The sequence below is a fragment of the Primulina eburnea genome, chromosome 10, assembly GCF_022965805.1.
Source record: "Primulina eburnea isolate SZY01 chromosome 10, ASM2296580v1, whole genome shotgun sequence".
Lineage (NCBI taxonomy): Eukaryota > Viridiplantae > Streptophyta > Magnoliopsida > Lamiales > Gesneriaceae > Primulina > Primulina eburnea.
In genome coordinates, this window is record NC_133110.1 from 26,113,877 (window position 1) to 26,138,778 (window position 24,902).

A 24,902-nucleotide genomic window follows, 5' to 3' on the forward strand; every position below is an offset into this window, starting at 1 on the left:
GGTCTAGTTTGCAACCTGCATAATCAGCATCTGAATATCCAATAAGATTTAACGATGAATCATTGGGATACCATAAGCCGACGTTTTGAGTTCCTTTCAAGTACTTCAAAATACGCTTAGCAGCAATATAATGAGATTGTTTGGGGTTAGATTGAAATCGAGCACAAATGCAAACAGCGAACATGATATCTGGTCTACTGACAGTTAAATATAATAAAGAACCAATAAGACCTAGATACTGAGTTACCTCTATTGAAATACCACTTTCATCTTTATCAAGCTTAATAGATGAGCTCATTGGAGTAGAAGCAGCAGAGCATGCTTCCATTCCAAACTTTTTCAGAAGCTCCTTGGTGTACTTGGCTTGATTTATAAAGATTCCAGTCTCTGATTGCTTAATCTGTAATCCTAGGAAGAATGTTAATTCTCCCATCATACTCATTTCAAATTTATCCTGCATCATTTTTCCAAACTTTTCACATAATTTGGGGTTAGTTGACCCAAAAATAATATCATCAACATACATTTGTACTAAAAGAATGTGCTTATTCTTGACTAAAGTAAATAAAGTTTTATCTACTGCTCCGATGGTGAAATCATGATCAATAAGAAATTGTGATAAAGTGTCATACCAAGCTCTAGGTGCCTGTTTTAGACCATATAATGCTTTGTGTAATTTAAATACATGATGCGGAGAGAAATGATCGATAAAACCTGGAGGTTGTTCGACGTATACTTCTTCTTGTAAAAGACCATTTAGAAAAGCACTTTTCACATCCATTTGATATACTTTGAAATTCTTGAAAGCAGCAAAGGCTAAGAATATTCTGATTGCTTCGAGCCTTGCTACTGGTGCATAAGTCTCATCAAAGTCTATGCCTTCTTCTTGTCTGAAGCCTTGAGCTACCAATCTAGCTTTATTTCTCACCATTGTGCCTTCTTCATTGAGTTTGTTTCTGAATACCCACCGAGTTCCAATGACAGCTTGATGAGATGGTCTAGGTACTAGAAACCAAACTTCATTACGTTTGAATTGATTCAGCTCCTCTTGCATGGCTTCAATCCAACTAGGATCCAGAAGATCTTCTTCAATCTTCTTTGGTTCATCCTGAGATATAAAAGCAGCATGCATGTATTCATTAAGCATTTGCCTTCTGGTTCTCAACGGCGCTGCTGGATTACCAATAACCAATGATGGAGGATGAGATTTTCTCCAGATAAACGGATTTGAATGGACATCTTCCTGATTTGATATGTTAAGATTGTCTTCTACAGAACCAGTAGTAGGTTCTTGAGCATCTTCTACTGGTATTGGTAGATCCAGAGTCTGTACTTCTGGTTCCACTATTGGAATGTCTGGTTCTGGATTTTGAAGATCCTTGGTATTTGCTTCTACATCATCTTCACTGTCGATTTCCAAGTGAATCATGTCTAACCTGTTACTTAAATCAGATATGTTAGAAATTTCAGTACTGCTATCTTCATCGAAGACAACATGAATTGATTCTTCAACATTAAGAGTTCTATTGTTGAAGATTCTAAAGGCTCTGCTTACAGCAGAGTAACCAAAAAATATTCCAGCATCTGATTTTGAGTCAAATGCCGTCAAATGATTTTTGCCATTATTTAGTACAAAACATTTGCAACCAAACACATGAAAATAAGATACATTGGGCTTCTTCCCTTTCCATATTTCATACGGAGTCTGGTTGTGTCTTTTGTTGACCATAGATCTGTATTGCGTGTAACAAGCAGTATTGATAGCTTCAGCCCAGAAGCGCTGAGAAATGTCTGCATCTGCTAGCATTGTTCTAGCTGCTTCTTTTAGAGTTCTATTTCTTCTCTCAGCCACTCCGTTTTGTTGAGGAGTTCTGGCAGCTGAATATTCATGATGAATTCCCTGCTCATTCAAATATAACTCAAGATACTTGTTAGTGAATTCAGTACCCCGATCACTTCTGATTTTAATGATGGTAGAAGATTTTTCATTTTGAATCCTTTTCAGAAGCTTGATCAAGAGACTACTGGTTTGATCTTTTCCTGCGAGAAAGATTACCCAAGTGAATCTAGAAAAATCATCAATAACAACAAGAGTATATTTCATTCCCCCTAAGCTCATGATGGGGATAGGACCAAATAGATCCATATGCAGTAGTTCCAGACATCTTGAAGTTGATTTGCTATCTTTGGTCTTGAAGCTGGATCTTATCTGTTTCCCAAGCTGACAAGCAGAACAAACGTGATTTTTAACGAAATTAATGTCAGGTAATCCATCGACTATATTCTGCTTCTTGAGATAATTGATTGACTTGAAATTCAGATGATTCAGTTTCTTGTGCCATAGCCAGTGTTTATTGCTAAGAGAAGCAACTAAGCATGTAGGAGTATTGACATGATTTGAGTTCCAAGAGACTCTGTAAGTATTGCCTTCTCTTTTTCCCGTTAACACAGTAGTTCCAGCAGAATCTCTAACTATACATGAATGCTTTTGAAAAGCCACAGAATACCCATTATCACGTAGTTGGCTAATGCTGATAAGATTGTAACAAAGATTGTCAACTAATAACACATCATTAATAGTTATATTACCATGGATAATCTTACCCTTACCCATGGTTTTACCTTTTGAGTTGTCTCCAAAAGTTATCTTTGGTCCAGTACAGCTCACTATCTCGGAAAGTAGGTTTCTTTGTCCAGTCATGTGTCTGGAACAACCACTGTCCAGATACCATGTAGAGTTACTGATTTCTGCTTCCTTCTGCTGTTCCTGCAAACACAAATTTTAGTAACTGGTACCCAAATCTATTTGGGTCCAAGCCTTATCAGTCCTTTGGGAACCCACATTTGTACAATTCTTGGTGACTTTGTACTTCGGGTATCCAAAGATGTGTGTGCAACAGAAGGTCTGTTATTTATAACAGTATGCATACCAAAATGTTGTTCTTCCCTTCTGTTTCTGTTTTCCAGTCTGTATCTCTTCTGAACAGGTTTAGAGTTGTAATACTTGTAGTTTTTAACCTTCATAGGATGTTGTCTTCCAGAGTTGAATTCTTTTCTGAATCTAGAACTCTGGTCAACTTTTTCCTTAGGTTTAACGTAACCCAGACCATAGTGCATTCTATTTACATTCCTTTCAACTGAAGCAGTAGGTACTTCTGGTTCCTGTACCACACTGGATTTCACAAAGTGAATGTATTTCCCTTTGCACATATCCAGTGTTGGCTTATTATTCGTTTCAGAAGTGCCTTCATTATTACAAAAACCGAGACCACTCCTATCTCCTGACTGTTTTTGTAATTCTTGCATCTTTTCCAATGAAACAGAAGACTTGTTCCAAGCATTTACCAGTAGCGACAACTTCTGGTTTTCAGAAAGCACTTTCTGGTAATCTGCTTTGGCTCTTTCATTCTCAGTTATTAATTTACTCATCTTAACTTGTAAATCATTGCAGTTGTCAGTTAACTTACTGTTCTGATTTTCAGTCTTAACTTCTTCAAATGATTGAGAAAGTCTGGAATACTCTTTTACCATTTTATGCAGTGCATCAATCAAGTCATTTCGTGTAAATTCACTAGAGTCGAAATCAAATACCTCTCCAGATATCAAGGTTGAGTCATTGTCTGCCATTAGACATTTGACTTCTTCTGCATCACTGTCACTGGAATGACTTTCGGAGTCAGATGACTCAGAACTAGAGTCCGCCCACTTAGATTTGCTTTCTTCGGCAATCATCGCTTTTCGATCTCTTCTGGACTTTTTGTCATTCCTCTTGTAATCCTTTCTCTTTTGATCATCCTTCTTTGGTTTAGGACAATCAGCAATGAAGTGACCTATCTTTCCACAGTTGAAGCATCCCATATCACCAGATGGTGAATCTTTCTTGAAGTTGCGATTGGGACCTTGATAGGTTCGATGGTTTTTCTTCATGAACTTGGAGAATTTCTTTACAAATAAGGACATAACATCACTACTGATTTGTTCAGCAGTCTTCTCCATTGTATTGTCAATGATCACGGCAGGTAATGCCTGAGGTACAACTGCAACAGCAGTAGAAGAGGTAGAGGCAGTAGCAGTAAAAGCAGTAGCAGTAGCAGCAAGAGCCTTGGTGGGTAAGTTTGAAGGCTCTTCTCCACTTCTCACTTCCAATTCGAACTCGTAGGCCTTTAGATCTGCAAATAAGTCGTGCAGTTCCAATTTGTTCAAATCTTTGGATACTCTCATAGCCATTGTTTTAACATCCCATTCTCTGGGTAAGGCTCTCATCACCTTGAGGGCTATTTCTCTGTTGCTATGCTCTTTACCCAGAGCAGCTAGCTCATTGACCAAGCTACTGAATCTTTCATCAAACTCATTTAGAGTTTCACCAGCTCTCATTTTCAGATTTTCAAACTTCTGCATTGCTACAGACAGTTTATTTTCTTTTGTTTGCTCATTTCCTTCACATATCTGGATGAGCTTTTCCCAAATATCCTTTGCAGTAGAGCACATTTTTATCTTGCTGAAAGTGTTCTTGTCAAGAGTTTTATACAGTATATCCTTCGCCACATTATCAAGATTGGCCTTTTTCTTATCTTCACTGGTCCATTCACTTCTTGACTTTTCGACCATCTGTGGTGCACCTTCAGTAACAACAACAGCTGTGTTAGGCTTTAAGATTTTCAGTGGACCATCTGTGATGACATACCACATGTCATCATCTTGTGCTGCAAGATGAGCTTGCATTCTTATCTTCCAGTCATCAAAATCTTCCTTAGAGAACATAGGGATCTTGCTGAAGTGTGCCATTTGTTGTAGTTTTTCACAAACAAGAATAACCTGCTCTGATACCAATTGTTGAGGATCGAAGTTGAGTTTAGAGGGGGGTGAATAAACTCTACTCGTTTTTTGTTCTGATGAGGTACTAAAATCCTGTTAAGGATAGTAGTTGATCTTGTGCGAATACTTTCACCTGATTACAGTAGAACGTGCGGAAACAATCTGATGAAGTAGTTGAAACAACAATAAAGCAGTAGACATCAGTTGTTTATGGAAGTTCGAAGATAAACTCTTCTACGTCTCCCCTTATTCTGTTTCCAGAAGGTAAAACTAAAAGACTTTGGATATTACAGTACAACACTTGTACACACCCACTTCAGAAGGACTTACACCTCAGCCTACTGAAACTCTTAGTTTCTCAACTCACAAAAATGCGAAACACAAAGTTCTGAAAAGACTCTTTTCAGATTACAGACTCTTCTGATGAAATATTAGTGCAGTAAAGATCGTGAAGAGTGTAAGAATTAGTAGCACAAGATGATCTACAAAAGATCAGATATAAGCTATGAAGCGTGTGCTACTTTTCTTTGTGTTGAACTTTTAAAATGCTCAAGGAAAACTGATATTCGTTTGATAAAAGAGTAGCTTTGTTCCTTGAAAATGATATTATGCGAAGTATCGTGTCGAACAAGGATTTGATCCAAGTATATATAATCGACTGAGTTCAACGTTCACAATCAGAGAAGTCTTCAGATAACTGATACAATCAGCTTTATTACCGAAATAGGTTCCTGCAGAAAAGCTATAAAACAATCAGTCTTGTTTTATACTTAATTGGGTAATATGCATTAAATGACTCCGTATAGTATTTAATGCTGCAATTAATACTAGTACTATGAACTCTTTAACGGTAACAATTAAGATAGCAACGTTAGAAAACATTCTCTACTGGTTTGTATTGTTATCCCTTTTCTACTGGTTTAGTTTTACTAGAGCAGCAGCTACTGAAAAGCTATTCTGTTGTTCTGGTCTGCTGGTCTACTGGTTTTAGTTATCATCGCCACAATAAAATTCATATCTAACAGATCAGAAATCTAAGATATTTTTACAAATAAGATATTTCTTCAAACAAAAAAGGACAATTTTTTTTGGTCAAAATTACTATGAAAATTTAGAAAAACGAATTCATATGGTTCCGACCTTTTCTTTTAGTCACATGCGTACAAGAAGATATGTGTATTTTTTAGCCAATTTTTTTTTTTTTTTTTTTTTTGCTTCCAGTTGCCTTCACCGTGGGTGTCGACGCAATGGGTTTTGGTGGCTAGAGATTTACTCTCAAAATCGTGACAGTAACATAAATCAATAAAAAATTTACTAACAAATATCAAATTACTGGAAAAATCGAGCGAACAAAAAAGATGAAGAAACTCACTTGCTTTGCTTTCGTGATTCTCCAAATAATCGGCTGTCGATGTCACTTGGTTTTCTTCATTCTTTCTACCTTCTGTAACCCCATTTGAAATCATCGTCGTCTAAACCATGGGTTTTGCGTGCAATGTATTCTTGAAGGAGGTGTTGGAAGCTTAGAGATTCTTTGGCCGACGCGAAAAGAATGGGGCTAACTAGGGTAATTAAGGAAATTTGTTTACATACGCGCTTCAAACACATAAGGTTTTGGGTACAAAAAACTCGGTTCGTACACACACCCATCGATGTTATGATTTGGTGCAAAATATACATTATAATGATTATCATGATTTCTAAATATCGATCTCTTGGATTGTCGCTCAATTACATTGATCTTGTTCATCTAATGTCATGTGCATTACTTTGACAAATGTACAAGAGGAATGCATTGTTCATTATTTAATTAAAGTATATGTTGCTATATGATTCATTCCTCAGTGTCTAAATTAAATTGCATAATTATATGTAATTATAAACTTCAAAATTTGTTGAATATGTTATTTAGGCTTCTATGAGACCGATTTTTAAAATAATTGTTGTATTTGAATCTCATTCCTACAAAAGTATGTATGATCACGCGGTCTGGTAAAATACACGAAAAAATTCAGCACAAATGCTCCGTAATTGAGCATAAAGTGTTCGTCTTTCAAGGTTAAAATTTTTGAACTATACAAATTAGATTATATTAGGTTTGAATTCAGGATTCAGAATTATTAATTTTAATATACAACATTTTGTGGTACATACGACGACATAAGCACATAGGTTTTGGGCACTAGAAACTCAATTCGTGGACAATAAGATTGAACATACCAACTTAAAATAAATTAGATTCGAAATGAAATAGAATTGGAATAATTATTGTTTAATATAGAACAATTTTTGACTTATCGGCATTAACACCTGAACAATATTGATACATATAATTCATAATTGAGCACTTATTTTTCTCATTTCCATGTGAAACAATTATGGCAACTAAGATTCAAAGTGAACTTGCCAAGTTCAAATAAATTAGGTTTGAAGGGAACAAGATGTTAGAGTAGATGCCCCGCAAGCCAACGGTTGGCTAGGGAATTTATTGACTCAAGTGTAATAAACAATCTTTATTTTAATATAATTTAACTTTTAATGGTTACATGATAATTTATCTGTATACCCATGCAATCAGCATAGATAAAGTCCTTGATTATTCTTTAATACAAATGAATCGTAATTCGATGTTGAAACTCATTTGTAAACATTGCATATTCTAAATTCGTTCCTAGTCGATTCAGCCGCCTAAAACATGGATAAAGGTCGCTTGAGCTTGAGACTAGCATCTGTGATGTTGTGTACTGCGTTTCTTGGTAAGGGCATAGAGATGTCCAAACATACAGATGGGTAGTCATATGATGATTATACCGAACAACCCTCCCTCGGACTTTCCAAGTGGTCATCATTCATCGAGAGGATAAGTCCGTGGTTATGATTGTACACCATTAGTCCTTATGACCCGGGACAACACTGAGGCTCTATATGCTAGGGATGTGCTTTGACTCGTTTACCGGCTCCAGGAGAGTCATCAGGTGGCGAGGTTGGGTACAGTTGTGACACATATAGGAGCCAGTGCATTGTAGTCGGGGATTCACCGCTCGCCTACGGGTGTGGATATCCTGTGTGATCTAATGAAATAATAGTGCATGGAATCTCTGGCCAGAGTATGAGATGTACGTTAGAGAAGGAGTTCTCAAATAGTACACGCGATGCCACTATTGTAGTTATCACATAGTTATCGAATTAATATGCAACCCTCGATGAACCAATGGTTGCAGATTCGATCGGGATATATGAGATGAAGGGACCGTACTGTACGTTAATCATAATCGACTGGTTCTTGCAGGCACTATCAGTGATACCTAGGGGATCATGGGGCGATGCTACTAGACGCTCTTACCATGATCCGGTGGGTGCAATCAGAAATGAGTTCTGACATTCTTAATCAAAGTGTTGATGAAAAGAATGGGGCTAACTAGGGTAAGCCCGAATAAGAATAAATATTATTCTGAATCACAAAGAGTTGTGAACCCACGGCTAGCTGTATCCCTGAACCATTGAGGGTCACACAAGCACTGGATCGTTTGTTCCCATGGAGAGAATAAATTCAAGGAGTTGAATTTATATTATGATATTACAAATTCAAGGAGTTGAATTTATGATAATTAAAATTTTGAGAAAATAAATTCAAGGTGTTGAATTTATGAGATAGTAAATTCAAGAAGTTGAATTTATGAAATTTGGAAAGAATAAATTCAAAGAGTTGATTTTATAAAATTTGATAATTTAATTTATTAAACTCAAATGTTGGGTTTATTAAATATTAAATTTTGGAGGTGATGAAAATTCAAGGAGTTGAATTTATAATTTAAATATAAATTCAAATGTTGAATTTATAATGTATTTAATTTATTAAGCTCAAAAGTTGAGTTGATTAATTAATAAATTAAATATGGTGGGTATTATGTTTAACGGGCTTGTAGGAGTACAAGTCCAACATAATAAATAATTAAAGTTTTAATGGACCTTGATTGAATTAATTTAGTTGGACTAGCCCAATTAATCAAATCAAGCCCATTAATGTTAATTATGTGATTAGGGTATAATTTAATTATAAATAAGATAATCAAAGAAAAACCCTAGCCACCACAAATACAAACTCTTGTGAGCCTCCACTTCAAAAAGAAAAAAAAAAATTGGCCACTTCCTCTTGAAGAATTTTTGAGCCGCCTCTCAATTATTTTCTCTCCTACGAAAAACTTCTTTTAATTCTCTAGTGCGAATTAGAAGAGGAACAAATCATCTAGTCGTGGACCTGATTAGAAGAAAGGAGTCTCTTGAAGAAAGTTCGTAGGGATTCATCAAGAGCTAGATCCGTAATACCGGATCAGTTGGTGCCACGTGATTTATTCACAAAAGGTATAAATTTCTAAACATCCTATGAATGTTTGATAAAATCATACGAGCGTCCAAACATATTTTGATTGTCAAAATAAATAAAAAATTTTAAGACTTCCGCTACGTTTGGGCGTGTAGAAAACCGGGATCCAACAGTGGTATCAGAGCCAGGTTCTCTATATCGTATGATTTTAAATCATATAGAATAATTTATTTCTAACCACACAAGAAAATTTTTCAGAAAATTGATGCACCATTAAAAAGTTTATTTTTCCAAAAAAAAAAAATTTAAATCTGCCCGGAACTGTTCCGGGCAGTCCGTGCACGCAGGGCCGCGCACGGCAGCGCAGGCGCCGGACGCCTGCGCGCACCGCGCTAGCGCAGGCGCTCGGTGCCTGCGCGCCCCGCGCTCGAGCAGGCGTCCGACGCCTGCGCGCGGTGTCGGCGCGCCTGTGCGCGTTCTGCGCGCACACGGCCGCTGCCGCTGCCCGAAACGTTCGGGCAGTGGGCGGGCGGCTGCCCGAGAGCGTCTCGGGAATCGCGCTGAATAATGGGCTTGAATTGTTTAGGCCTAGAGTGCAATTTTCTGATTTTTTCAAATTTTTGGGTAAAATTGATATTTTCGAAAATTAGTTCAATTTTTATTTTGGAAAATTGATTTTTAGAAAATTAATAATTTTCTTGTGAAATAAATAATTAGAATATGATTTTAATTATTTATGGTAAAAATGAGTTTTTACAAGAAGTCAATTATTATTGATTTAATTGGAAATTAAATAAAAGAGTTTATTTAATTTATTAAATCTTTTAATAATTGTGGTGGTTAGTGATAAAATTATTAGATATATGATTGATCAATTAATTAAATTGTTTAATTAAATTGATGTTAATATTTGATATTAAATGCATGAAGGATGATCGAGAGCTTTGACCAATGTGTTAGGTGTATGTTAGGATATTTTAGTGATTTATTCATTTTGTTAATATTTGATATTATTAAAGTGGGCCTGGTTTATGGCTGGTTCCCACCCCATGAGATGTATCCCTTATGTGCCATGGCTATTTAAATGTAATCATTAGAAATAGTGGGAGATCAAGACTGGAAGATGGTGGACCCGATGATCAAGATGAAGACATGTAAAATATTGGAAGCTTTTGTAATTGTTGCATTTGCATCCCTGCATTCACCTAGGTTTGGACCCGGATCCATGTTTGGCTCACATGGATCTAATAGTGTTGGCGATCGATCATCCTTATTTATTGTTGAATGTCATATTATGATATATGCGATATATAGTAGTATGCATGTATGTATATTATTAGATAATATAGTTGCATGAATCCGGCAAACATACAAACTCGTGGCACACGATTTTTAAATTAAAATGATGAGACAATTTTTAAAATTAAAATCCCTCATTTTGAATAAGATTCAAACTTTATATCAAACCGAAAAAGTAAAAATTAAAGGAGTTTAATTTTTCCTTGCCTTCCATCAACCGTGGTTGCATGTTGATCGCTACCCGCGGACAGTGTCTGGCTCATATTATTTGGGAGGCCTGTACGCCGGAAAGCTGTGACTTCCACCGGACATATGATGTGAATTGAGTGGAACTCCCATGACTTCGGCTCATATTATCGGGGGAACTCATGGCGACTGTCTACTACAATTCAACATTGATGGGTTGGTTTGACACGCGAAAATAAACGGCGTCATATTATTGGGTCCTTATTAAACGTGAGGCAAAACACGCGGAGGTTGCATAGGGATGCAATTGGATTCTACCTTTTAGAAATTATAATTGGCTGATATTATTCGGGATTATAATTGGCTAATTAGACTCTACGTGCCCACTAAGGAAATGTGATTTCCCTTTTTCATCAGAGGGTGGTGGAAATGTCAAAATAGTGGGAGGGAGATTTATAAAATAAAATCCATATTTTATATCTTAAAATTATTTTAAAATAATCAGCAACCATTATTCTGTTTCCGTATCAGTATATTTTCGATTTCGTCACATAATCAATTTTTTTATTAACAAGCTAATCGAATCTAATTTTCAAGACTGGTTGGGAAAATTGTTCTGAATTCAGAGAAAATAGCATACACACTAATGTCAGTCTTGTTGAACTGACAAAGCATGCAAGATGGTAGGACCATAGTATGCAAGCTAAAGTGTAACATGCTCGCTTCTGTGTCAAATGAACTGTAGGGAAAGTTAGAGGAAATGTTGAATGCTGCTGACATTCGAATGCATGTGCAAGAGTTGCATGGTGCATGAAACTCGTATAGTGATGCACACCACTTTTAAAAGCTCATGACTACACGAATGCAAGACTGGGCTTTGGCCCATGAGCTTTGTGTACATGTGACTGAGCTTATTAAGTATGTGGTGGGCCTGGAATATGTGATTCCTAACGAGTTACTAGATAACATCAATTTGTTGTCTTTCTCTTCCTCATTTGACGGGGTTATGGTGAATTGAATAAGATAGATGATAGCCTTGAAGAGCTAGTCATTACGCTTATACCTTATGAGATCACTATAAAATAGAAAATTATTGTTTTCTAATGGGCCTCTCGTCAGACGAAAAATGGCCCACAATGTAAGGGAAAGAAATGTTCTGCCCCTCACAAGAAAAACAATCCCAATAAGAAGCAAACTCTGAAAGACACTTAAAAGGCCTACAAAGCCCGATAAGTTAGAACATATTTATTTCACTGCAAGAAGTACGGACATAAGAAATTATATGCGCTAGAAATGTTCTGGAAATGATAAGTGAATGTCCAAGTAAACATGATTTCAACAACAAACAAAAGAAAGTTAGATGATCCAAATCCCACACAAATATGGCACGCTAGACTAGGTCATATTTCCCAAAGAAGGATGCACAAGCTAGTGGGAGAAAGCATGTTTGACTTGTCAGACATAAATTCTCTACCTACTTGTAAGTCCTGTCCAAAAGGAAAATTGACCAAGCTTCCATTCGATGGAAGCATGGAACGTGCGTATGGTCTACTGGATTTGATCCAAACAGACGTTTGTGGCCCGCTAAGTGTTAGCACAAAATATGGGCAATCCTACTTCGTTATCCTTACTGATGACCATTCGAGGTATGGATATGTTTATGAAACACAAATCTGAAACATTTGAATGGTTCAAAGAATTCAGATCTGAAGTAGAAAAATCAGCTAGAAAGAAGTATTAAGGCATTTCGATCTGATCGAAGTGAAGAATACTTGAGAGCTGAATTTTTGGGTTATCTAAAAGAGAATGTGATTCTCACAGTGGACTCCACCAGCAACACCACAATTGAATGGTGTTTCTGAACGTCGTAAGCGAACCTTGTTGGACATGGTTCAATCCATGATGGGATTCACTGAATTGCCTACATCGTTTTGGGGCTTTGCGCTTGAAACTGCGGCAATGTTGTTGGATAATGTCTATACTAGAGCAGTCGATAAAACACCATATGAGATATGGATGGGGAAACCTCCCAAGTATTCTTACATGAGAATATGGGGATGTCCTGCTTATGTGAAGCAGACAGTGGGAGACAAATTGGATAGTAGATCCACTTTGTGCTACTTTGTAGGATATCCAAAGAATTCTGTTGGATATCATTTCTATCATCCCAATGAAGCAAAAGTGTTTGTTTCAAGAAATGCCACTATTTGGAAAGGGAATTTCTATTAGATAGAAAAGGCAAGATGATAGAACTTGAAGAAATTCAAGATACTCCCTCAACTATAGAAGTTGAACCCATTTCTCAAGAACCAGTAGTTGAAGTACAAGCTCCTAGAAGGTCTGATAGGGTTATTAGACCACCTGCAAGATATACGCTTCTTCATGAACAAAGCCACGATGAGCATTGTGTTGGATGTGATCCAATGAATTTAAAAGAAGCAATATCTGATACTGATTCAACCAAATGGCTTGAAGCCATGCAGTCAGAAATGGACTCTATGTATTCAAACCAAGTCTGGACATTGGTGGATCAACCTTAGGGAATCGTTCCCATAGGGTGCAAATGGATCTACAAAAGAAAGCTTGTGGCGCATGGGAAGGTAGTGACCTTCAAAGCAAGACTGGTTGCAAAAGGTTATACTCAAAGGCAAGTAGTTGACTATGAGGAAATTTTTTCACCAGTTGTTTTGTTTAAGTCCATTAGAATACTACTAGCCATAGCATCATGGTATGACTATGAGATATGGCAAATGGATGTAAAGACTGCATTCCTCAATGGAGACATCAAAGAAGAAATTTATATGTCTCAAGCCGAGGGATACACATCAGTAGGAAGTGAGCATAAGGTATGCAAACTTCAGAGATCAATATTTGGTCTCAAGCAGGCGTCAAGGAGTTGGAACCTCATAATTGATAGCACTATCAAAGAGTTTGGTTTTGCTAAGAATCCTGAGGAACCATGTGTGTACAAGAAAGTTAGTGGGAGTGCAGTGACATTCCTAGTACTTTATGTTGATAATATCCTGCTCATTGGGAATGATGTAGGATTACTGCAATCAACTAAAGTGTGGTTAGCCAGTAAATTCTCCATGAAAGACATGGGTGAAACATCCTACGTATTGGGAATACAAATCTATAGAGATAGATTAAAGAGGATGCTCGGACTCACCCAAGCCACCTATATCGATACCATTATAAAACGTTTCTCTATGGAAGAGTCCAAGAGAGGATACTTACCAATGTGTCATGGTGTTACTCTATCTAAAGTTATGTGTCCCAAAACTGATGAAGAGATAGAGATGATGACACGTATTCTATATGCGTCAGCTATTGGTAGTATTATGTATGGTATGATATCGACTCGTCTTGATGTTGCTTACGCTTTGAGTGTTACAAGCAGATATCAGGCGAACCCTGATCCAATGCATTGGAAGGCCGTGAAAGATATTCTTAAGTACTTGAGAAGGAATAAGAACTTGTTCATGGTCTTTGGGGGTGGAGAATTGAAATTGGAAGGCTACACGGATTCTAGCTTCCAATGTGACGTAGATGATTCGAAATCGACCTCTGGTTTTGTATTCATGTTGTATGGTGTGGCTGTCATCTTGGAAATGTTCCAAGCAAGACACCGTCGCGGATTCCACCACTGAAGCTGAATACATTATTGCATCTGATGCAGCCAAAGAGGCATTTTGGATGAGGAATTTTGTCCAAGAGTTGGGCGCTATTCCTAATGGAGTTGATCCAGTCCCGTTGTACTGCGACAACACTGGTGCCATTGCGCAAGCAAAGGAACCAAGGTCTCATCAGCGATCCAAACATGTACCGAGGAAGTTCCACATCATACGGGAGATTGTGGGAAGGGGAGACATACCAGTCAAAAGAGTCCTCTCTGCAGAAAATGTTGCTGATCCACTTACATAGCCCTTGCCAGGACCATTGTTTCAGAAGCATCGCGAAACAATGGGATTAAAGTTAAGGGTAGTTGGCTCTAGGGCAAGTGGGAGATTGTTAGAGTAGATGCCCTGCAAGCCAACGGTTGGCTAGGGAATTTATTGACTCAAGTGTAATAAACAATCTTTATTTTAATATAATTTAACTTTTAATGGTTACATGATACTTTATCTGTATACCCATGCAATCAGCATAGATAAAGTCCTTGATTATGCTTTAATACAAATGAATCGTAATTCGATGTTGAAACTCATTTGTAAACACTGCATATTCTAAATTCATTCCTAGTCGATTCAGCCGCCTAAAACATGGATAAAGGTCGCTTGAGCTTGAGACTAGCATCTGTGATGTTGTGTACTGCGTTTCTTGGTAAGGGCATAGAGATGTCCAAACATACAGATGGGTAGTCATATGATGATTATACCGAACAACCCTCCCTCGGACTTTCCAAGTGGTCATCATTCATCGAGAGGATAAGTCCGTGGTTATGATTGTACACCATTAGTCCTTATGACCCGGGACAACACTGAGGCTCTATATGCTAGGGCTGTGCTTTGACTCGTTTACCGGCTCCAGGAGAGTCATCAGGTGGCGAGGTTGGGTACAGTTGCGACACATATAGGAGCCAGTGCATTGTAGTCGGGGATTCACCGCTCGCCTACGGGTGTGGATATCCTGTGTGATCTAATGAAATAATAGTGCATGGAATCTCTGGCCAGAGTATGAGATGTACGTTAGAGAAGGAGTTCTCAAATAGTACACGCGATGCCACTATTGTAGTTATCACATAGTTATCGAATTAATATGCAACCCTCGATGAACCAATGGTTGCAGATTCGATCGGGATATATGAGATGAAGGGACCGTACTGTACGTTAATCATAATCGACTGGTTCTTGCAGGCACTATCAGTGATACCTAGGGGATCATGGGGCGATGCTACTAGACGCTCTTACCATGATCCGGTGGGTGCAATCAGAAATGAGTTCTGACATTCTTAATCAAAGTGTTGATGAAAAGAATGGGGCTAACTAGGGTAAGCCCGAATAAGAATAAATATTATTCTGAATCACAAAGAGTTGTGAACCCACGGCTAGCTGTATCCCTGAACCATTGAGGGTCACACAAGCACTGGATCGTTTCTTCCCGTGGAGAGAATAAATTCAAGGAGTTGAATTTATATTATGATATTACAAATTCAAGGAGTTGAATTTATGATAATTAAAATTTTGAGAAAATAAATTCAAGGTGTTGAATTTATGAGATAGTAAATTCAAGAAGTTGAATTTATGAAATTTGGAGATAATAAATTCAAAGAGTTGAATTTATAAAATTTGATAATTTAATTTATTAAACTCAAATGTTGGGTTTATTAAATATTAAATTTTGGAGGTGATGAAAATTCAAGGAGTTGAATTTATAATTTAAATATAAATTCAAATGTTGAATTTATAATGTATTTAATTTATTAAGCTCAAAAGTTGAGTTGATTAATTAATAAATTAAATATGTTGGGTATTATGTTTAACGGGCTTGTAGGAGTACAAGTCCAACATAATAAATAATTAAAGTTTTAATGGACCTTGATTGAATTAATTTAGTTGGACTAGCCCAATTAATTAAATCAAGCCCATTAATGTTAATTATGTGATTAGGGTATAATTTAATTATAAATAAGATAATCAAAGAAAAACCCTAGCCACCACAAATACAAACTCTCGTGAGCCTCCACTTCAAAAAGAAAAAAAAAAAATTGGCCACTTCCTCTTGAAGAATTTTTGAGCCGCCTCTCAATTATTTTCTCTCCTACGGAAAACTTCTTTTAATTCTCTAGTGCGAATTAGAAGAGGAACAAATCATCTAGTCGTGGACCTGATTAGAAGAAAGGAGTCTCTTGAAGAAAGTTCGTAGGGATTCATCAAGAGCTAGATCCGTAATACCGGATCAGTTGGTGCCACGTGATTTATTCACAAAAGGTATAAATTTCTAAACATCCTATGAATGTTTGATAAAATCATACGAGCGTCCAAATATATTTTGATTGTCAAAATAAATAAAAAATTTTAAGACTTCCGCTACGTTTGGGCGTGTAGAAAACCGGGATCCAACACAAGAATCAGAATAATTAATGATATAGAACTCTGTCGGCTATATACTGTAGAAATGTTGGAATTTTGATGCTTTATGAATGAAAATTAAGCAAATAAATCAATGTGTTTGATTGAGAAAATTCGAAACGAAGAACGAAGCTTAATGAACGAATATTAAGTTCGGTGGTTCTGAATTAAACTCGATACGAGTTCATCAAATGTTGAAAGAACTTAAAACTAATAGTCGGAACATGTAAATGACGAAAAAAAAAAGTGCGGCATGAACAGTAGCAGGCGCACCTGCGCGCGCCTACCAGTGGCAGGCGAGTACGTGCGCCTGCCGAGAGCCAAGAGCTGCTGAGCGTTGCGCACAGCCGCGTCCTTCAGTTTTTTCTGACTTTTTCTGATATTTTTTCATTCCTTTGGCATTGTTTGATGCTTGTGATCAGTTACAATGGCCAAGGGACATCTCTATGAATGAAAGATCGTGTATTTTCACATGAAAATTATTATATGTTTGATATTTTGAAAATCAAACATAACATACACAACATATCATAAGCATATTGTTCTTCTTCCTTCTTCTTCAAGAGAGAATTTCATTCATTTCTTTGTGATAGAACTTGAATATTTGAGTGCTCATTATTCAAGTGTTGTAGTTGTATCTTGGGAGAAGATTGCTATCATAAGATCCAGCAGTTTGTCACAACAAATTTAACAAATAACCAATCCCTTTGATCTGGAATAATCCTTCAATTGTGTAATCTATTAGATCAGATGTACTTACTGCTATATATATTGCATGGGCTTGCTATCTTGGATGGGTTTGAATCAATAGGCTCATATGTTGACCTTCTAATTGTTTTGGGCTTTGTTGTTGTAGGTCCTTTATCTATTCTAATAGCTAATTTCTTTTTTATTCTCAGCCTTGCACCCTACCCTCTAGCTTTAAATTTATTCTTTAACAACTAGAAATATCAACAATCACCCAAAAAATTTAGACAAAAACTTGTGTGAGACGGTCTCACGGGTCAAATTTGTGAGACGGATCTCTTATTTGGGTTATCCATGAAAAAGTATAATTTTTTATGCTACGAGTATTAGTTTTTATTGTGAATATGGGTAGGGTTGACCCGTCTCACAGATTAGTATCCGTGAGACGGTCTCACATGAGACTCACTCAAAAATTTAATAATAAATCATTAAAATACATGAATTAATTAATTATTCCCTACTTTTTTTTTTAAAAAAAGTGAACATTAAAAAGGTAAAACTTGCGCCTTAGACCGCTCGGCCATCTTGACTTGTTTTCTGGTTGTTTTGTAAATATTTAATTATTAAGTATTTGTTTTCAAATTTCTGTCTTTGTGAAATCCAGATGAATGACATCAAATTTAAAAGTTCAAGGACGACCAGGGTCGTAGATTTGTTTACAAGGAGCTTCACTTTGGAAAAAGCATTCATGGATGGACCATCCAATGCGGCGCGGGAACATGTTTTTGTGGAAAAATAGTCATGGATGGACAATCAGAGTGTATCAACAGATCAAAAATCCTGATTTGTTCAGCTTTACAACAATGACTGCAAGCTAAAGTTATGGAGGCCTTAAAAGTCCATGAACTAGTGAAAAAATCAAGAATCGAGCCCGGTGATGTTACTGTTGTTGGCATTATGTCTGTCTGTAGTCAATCTGGTTTGGTTGAGGAAGCATATTTCATCTAAATTCGATTATCAAAGACTCTGGATTGGAGTCTGGTAATAAACATTACGCTTGTATGGTAGATCGTGCAGGAAGATTAGTAGATGCAGAGAAGTTGATAGTACATATGCCTATGGAACCCGATTCTTTGGTATGAAATTTCTCAAGGGAGAATCTGCACGATTGATCCTTGATTCCTTCTTCAACTCATGCATTTGAGTCAATTTCCCAACTATTACATTATGCAGAGCTTAGCCTTACTTAGAGCAGTCCTTTTACAGAGCCATTTTTCAGAGAGTGGAAGGTTGATTTAATCATTGTTGTTATTTTGAAGATTTCATTCTCATTGTCTTCAAATGGGTTTAAGTTTCTTTTTAGCTGGAGATGGTCAAAATGAATTTTGTATTTTCGGCTTTTTGGATTATACTTGAACATAGATTTTGAAAGTTAATTGATAGCCATTTATGTAGTGAATGAATTTAGAAATCTAATGGTTCGGTTAGGTCGGCTATCAACTCAACTGAATCAAACTTTAGAAATGTAAGTAACCATTCAAAAAGGAAGGAAAAAAACACTAATAAAAGGGATTGAAATTTTAATCAAAAATCAAAATTGAACTACCCGAACTGAATTTTCCGTAAACACGAAGTAACCAAATGTGAACTTTCATTAAAGGTATAATGAACTCTATTCCTTGGACCTTTCTTCATTGACCGTTTACCGTGCAGTTAAAAAAAACGAGACTGGCAACGTAATGCGTCAAGATGTCATCTTCATCGACAATGTGAGCTGCTTGCTTTGACCCGAAAATCTCATTTCTTGACATTACTGCCAAAATGTGATTACATACCAATGAACTGCCGAATCTTAAAGCTAGAACACGAGGCAAAACAAGACATCATGGTGAAGAAAAGTAATCAAATAGCAATTTAACAAACCAAGCAAAACTAGTACTTTCCTTTAACTAGTTATGACAATTAGATAAGCATATGGCCTCAGTCATTATTAATCGGAACCTCGCTACCGTTTTTAATTGTTTCTACTTTTCATCGCCTCACGGAAGAAAACAATAATTTCCATTGCATCCTATACACTTATTTGATTACCTTTAACATTTGTTTGCAATATCGCCACCATTTTGCAGCTGCTGTGTGCGCCCATGGACCAATTCACAGCAATGGACGCATCCAGTCAGACATCTGCGACAAAAAGAGTATGCTTCTACTAAGTCCTGATGTTTTTTAGTGCCCTTGTGGGGGTTATGTTTTCATTTGGTAACACCATCTCTTGAAAGAGCCAATAATGAATTGTGTCGATATTGACATTTATGTTTGAGAATCCAGCCTATATTAAGGAGGATTTTACATGCAAGCTACCAAGGCCATTTTCAGCAAAAGCCTGATATGAGCATTCCAATTGGAAAACAATATCTCTTACTATTTATTAAGGCTGAGTAGGTTAGAGTAACTTCCTTGGTCTGTTTTTTAAAATACCTAAAATACCCTTCACCCCCACTCTCTACATTACTAATTATATATATTAATAAAATGTTAAAAAAATAAAAGCAAGTCACATGTAGTTTAGTGGATAAAGCCTATGTTTCTTAATCATGAGGTTGTAGGTTCAATTTTTGCTTGAGTTTTTTTTATTCTTTTTTAATTTATTTTTTAGTTCATATATCAAAATTATAATGTAGCCACTCATTATTTCTTATAAATATATTTTGATCCTCATTTAAATATAATTCAAATAAATTATAAAAACATATCGTACAAACACGCAACGCGTGCGTCGTTGTACTAGTATACATAATGCGTTCTGGTTAAATTTCTTATTAGATCCACAATCGAGGGAAAAATTGAAATAGTTGCTCAAGCAGTTTCAATTCCTAATGTTCTCACAATGGAAACAGCATGTAAAACTGTTCCTCACGCTGCGGGAATCCCAAGGTTTAGGTAGATTAGTGAAAATAAAATAATACTGCATACAAGACACTACAATTATCAGCCGACATAAGAGATTGGGTTCAAAGGCAAGGATTATGAGATTATAATGTTACCTATTGATCCTGCTAAACAACAATTGTTTATTTCTTCTTCACCCACTCTCCATGCCTGAAATACTGATTTAAACGCGTCATTTTGTGTGCCAGACAAGAAGAGAGTGAAGCAAACAAATGACGAACATACCTCGATGTTAGCAACTAATTTCATCCTCAAGGCTCATTATCCAGTACAATTTTTACTGGAAGCTTTCCTGACAACTATTCTCATCGAACAAACCAGTTCAAAGCCCCCAAATTTATCATGTAACTATATTTCGTCGTTTTTTCCTCGACAATTTCTTATCTCTAACAGCATCATATAAAATCTCATATGCAAAATAAGTTATGTGAGACTTCTTCAGCAAGTCTTCCACGATTATTTTAGGTGCCGCAACTTCTTTCGTATTCCTGTCAAATATCGTGTTCACAACTTCAGGTACAATACCATTTTGCACCATAAGGTGTATAATTTCTACAGCCTCACGCAGTTTTTGCTTCACACAAAGGCCATTTAGAACTCGTCCAAAAGTCGCTAAAAAGGGGACAAACCCTTTTTCAATGTTGTCGAGGATATAGTGATACCCAAAATCAACATTTCCTACCCTACAGAAACCATCTATCATACATCGGTAAGTGTAATTATCTGGTGGACAGCCATTATCCTCCATTTCAACGAATAATTTTTCCGCTACCTCCATATTTAGTCTTTCAGAAAAAGCATTGATCAGGATATTGTACGTGGCTGATGAAGGGGAGAGTTTATACTGTTTTCCCATTCTTCTGAACAACTCGTATGCCCCATCCAAATCCCCCACACCACAAAACCCATTGATCAAAGCGCTGAGAGTCACAGTATCAGGACATAAGCCGTTTTTTTTAATATCATCAAGAAACTCCAAAGCTCTCTCAAGTTTTCTAGCTTTGCAAAAGCTCTCTATGAGTATATTATATGTAATGACATTTGGAACACAACCCTTCTCCAACATTGATTTAAAAGTTTCCATTACATCATCATAATTCGATGTTTTGCAGAGCCCGTCAAGAACAGTGTTAAATGTAATTATATCTGGAGTGCTACCATGCTCCCACATGATATTTACAATTTCGAGTGCATTACCCATCTTCAACTGCTTGTTGTAGCCATCGATCAGAGTATTAAAGGTGAATATATCAGGAAGAAACCCTTTGGATATAGCATCATTCATAAGATTAGTTGCATCAGTTACACACCCCATCTTGCACAAGCTGTTAATAACTAAATTATATGTCCATATATCAGGGAGGAAGCCTTTTTGTTGCATCTCATTCATCAGCTGCAAGGCTTCCAATACGAGTCCAAATCGACCCAATCCTTTAATTAATATATTGTACATTATTAAAGTAGGCTTTATACCTTTTCCGGAAGCTTCATCAAATATACTCATGGCCCTACTTATGTCACCATCTTCACACAGTCCATACAATAAAGAACAGTATGTAAACTCATCAGGGATAAACCCTCTGAAAACCGCATCACGTAGAATTTCCTCAGCTTTCTGTACCATATGAAGTTTGCAATATCCATTAATCACAGTGTTATAGGTGAATGCATCCGGCTTCAATCCACTATTAACCATTTTCTGCAAGTACGCCTCTGCTTCTATCACTTTTGAGTTCTTACACAATCCACATATGAGTGTATTATATGTCACCACATCAGGAGAAAGACCTTCTTCCATCACACATTCCACCATCCTGGCAGCCTGGTCAAGTAGGCATTTCTTGCAAAGACCTTGAATGAAGATGTTAAACGTAAACAAATTTGGAAACACACCTCTTTTAAGGACCTTATCCAGAAGAATTTCACTCTCTTGGATATTTCCCTTCTTACAAAGCGTATGCATAAGCTTATTGAATGTCGAAACATCAGGAACAATTCCAAGGCTCAGCATCTGATCAAACAAACTATAAGCCTCTATTCGATGATCTCCTTCGTAAAATCCACCAACTACTGTACAATATGCCACCGAGTTAAATTCACATCCTTGAGCTGGCATGTTATTCAGAAGCCTCAAGGCAGCATGAGGCCTATTTGTTCTACAAAAAGATTTTATCCTAATGGTAAACGTATATACATCAGGAGCAATTCCATTGTCTTTCATCCTCATATATACTTTATGAGCTTGGTTGAAATACCCATTTTCAACCAGAATATTCATGATAGCGTTGTATGAAAAAATTGTCGGTTCACAGTTGTAAAAATCCATTCTCTCAAACACATCAACAGCTGGTTGAATTTTCCTCTTCTTTCCATAGTTTCTCATGACATTTACATATACACCTTCCAACAAGCTATTATCCAGTTTCGCCCTCATTTCAGCCATAACAGTTTCCATTGCGTCAAACTCCCCATTATTCCCGAGTTTCTCGATCATGCATTTGTAAGTCAACAAATTGTGTTTATATCCATCTTCCTTCTTGACAGAATTAAATATTTCCAGAGCCTTAAATGGGTTTTTTTGAGACTTTATGACAGCGGCAACATGTTTAGGCAGAACAGCAGAACTCATACCACGAAAAAACAGTCAACTCTAATCAATATTTTCCAGCAAAAGCTAACAGAGCCTTCTGAAATCAAGCTTAAAGTCACTGTCTTTTCAATAAAATGCTCATCAAAGCCCATAAATTCTCATATAAAATCCTACATAACCTAACCACGATCATGTGGTTAGATCAGCACTTGTTTCAGAAACCATAATTATCGAATAAAATCCGGCATACAGTCAAACAAAAGTAAATTAACGAGGCTAGTTCAACTTATCAGATTCTTTGTCAAGAAAATATCCTTAGAATTGAAATATTGCCAAATTTAAGTACACGAATAGCGGTAGCCCGCAGCCAGCAGCCAATATTGTTAGTGCCCAGCGCCGGGTCCGTGGATGTCGGGAACGGCCTGCACTACTTCTCCCTCTTCGATGATAAGATCGCACCGGCGAAGACGAAGACACCCGAGCGGTGGAGGGTGGCGGGATGAGAAGACAGCGGAGGGGAGGGAGAATTGGAGGTGAGGGGTGAGAGGGTAAAATGGAAATTTTGGGTCAAAACAGTTGGGCTTCGCGTATGCAAGGTAAGAAACGAAATAATACGAAAATTTTCAATGAAGATTAATCTTAAAAAAAAAAATTATAAGATCAGAATAATTTACACACACACACACACAAACACACACACACACACACACATATATATATATATATATACACACACACACACACACACTATTCTAGTTTCTCCCGCAATGTCACTCTTCACATAAAAAAAATTTACATAAATTATTTTATATATACTACAACCTTTGCTCTCTCTAAATACATAAATTCATTGTTCGAAACAAAATTATCTTCTCTGTCTTTTAGAAAACAATTATTGATTTTGATTTCTAAATTAATGATAACGTACAATTTTTCACATTAATGTCTAGTTATTACCATTGAATCTTTAACCGTTTTCTATCAATATCCTCAATTATAATTATTAATTGTGATCATTAAAAAAACTTTGCTAGTTTTTGTGTATATATGTTATACACATGCATTCTTGAAGAGAAATAAAGGTATCATATATATTTTCATGCAACACAAATAAATACAATTTTCTCTTGAGAGCTTTATTATGCAATATAGCAATCGTGTATTCTAACCACTTATGTGCTCTAAATTGAGCTCAATCTCCTTTACTTCTTCAATTATTGTGACATAATACAAGAGTTGTTCATAGAAGCATTTTCTCCAAACAGTGCAACTAGCGAGCAAGACGATATCATTGTATTCAGGAGAATTATTGATCATAATGAGTTAAAAGTTGCAACAAAAATCTAAAACAAAATGTATTTCATGTAGCTAAAAAGATTACTAGTCATGGTGTATTGAATGATGTAATAAATAAAATAAGAAAAATAGTTTCAAACAATAGACTAGTGATCACATATATTAATAACGAGTAGTAAAGATTGTTGACCATTATAATTACAAATATGGATATATTCGGGGAAGAGAAATTTTGTGTTGCATTTATGTGCATTAATGATGGTGAGTTCATCATTGATAAGTGCAAGTCTTATAGAATTTTAGGGATTTCATTTTTGTGTTTATCTTGAATTTTCATTCCTTATTTTATGTTTATTTGATTTAATTTGATATTATTTGTAGATTTGGACAAAAGGGGAAAAAAAGCCTAGCTAGTTTTGGAGATAAAGATGATTGAATAAGACATCAAAGTCAATAAAATATCAAAAGAAAGAAAATAAAATATTGTTATGTTTTATTAACGTGAGAATCTTGGAGTTTTAGAAGAAAATCTAGATTTGGAGGATTATGCCAATTAAGTGGAGATAAAAGAGAGAACAACAGAGAACTGAAGAACAGAACACGACATGTGAACAACAGTGAACAAACATTGTGTCTTTGCTTTGTTTTAATTTTATGGAATAAATTTCTTTAGACTAAGATTACA

At 36.3% G+C, this 24,902-nt stretch overlaps 1 protein-coding gene across 10 annotated transcripts; it reads right to left on the minus strand.

Moving 5' to 3' along the window:
* Positions 1-18,955: 18,955 nt before the first annotated feature.
* Positions 18,956-23,510, minus strand: LOC140803235 (uncharacterized). 10 transcript variants are annotated; one of them, XM_073158989.1, is made up of 4 exons: positions 20,557-23,510; positions 20,427-20,481; positions 19,474-19,566; positions 18,957-19,195 (listed from the first exon to the last, which is right to left on the minus strand). In XM_073158989.1, exon 1 carries the CDS (start codon positions 22,958-22,960, stop codon positions 20,672-20,674), a length of 2,289 nt encoding a protein of 762 aa, XP_073015090.1. In that variant the 5' UTR covers positions 22,961-23,510; the 3' UTR covers positions 18,957-19,195; positions 19,474-19,566; positions 20,427-20,481; positions 20,557-20,671. The 10 variants fall into 10 exon arrangements, with proteins under 10 accessions (XP_073015086.1, XP_073015092.1, XP_073015085.1 ...); XM_073158987.1 differs by having other exon boundaries at positions 18,957-19,240; XM_073158985.1 differs by having other exon boundaries at positions 18,956-19,566.
* Positions 23,511-24,902: the final 1,392 nt, after the last annotated feature.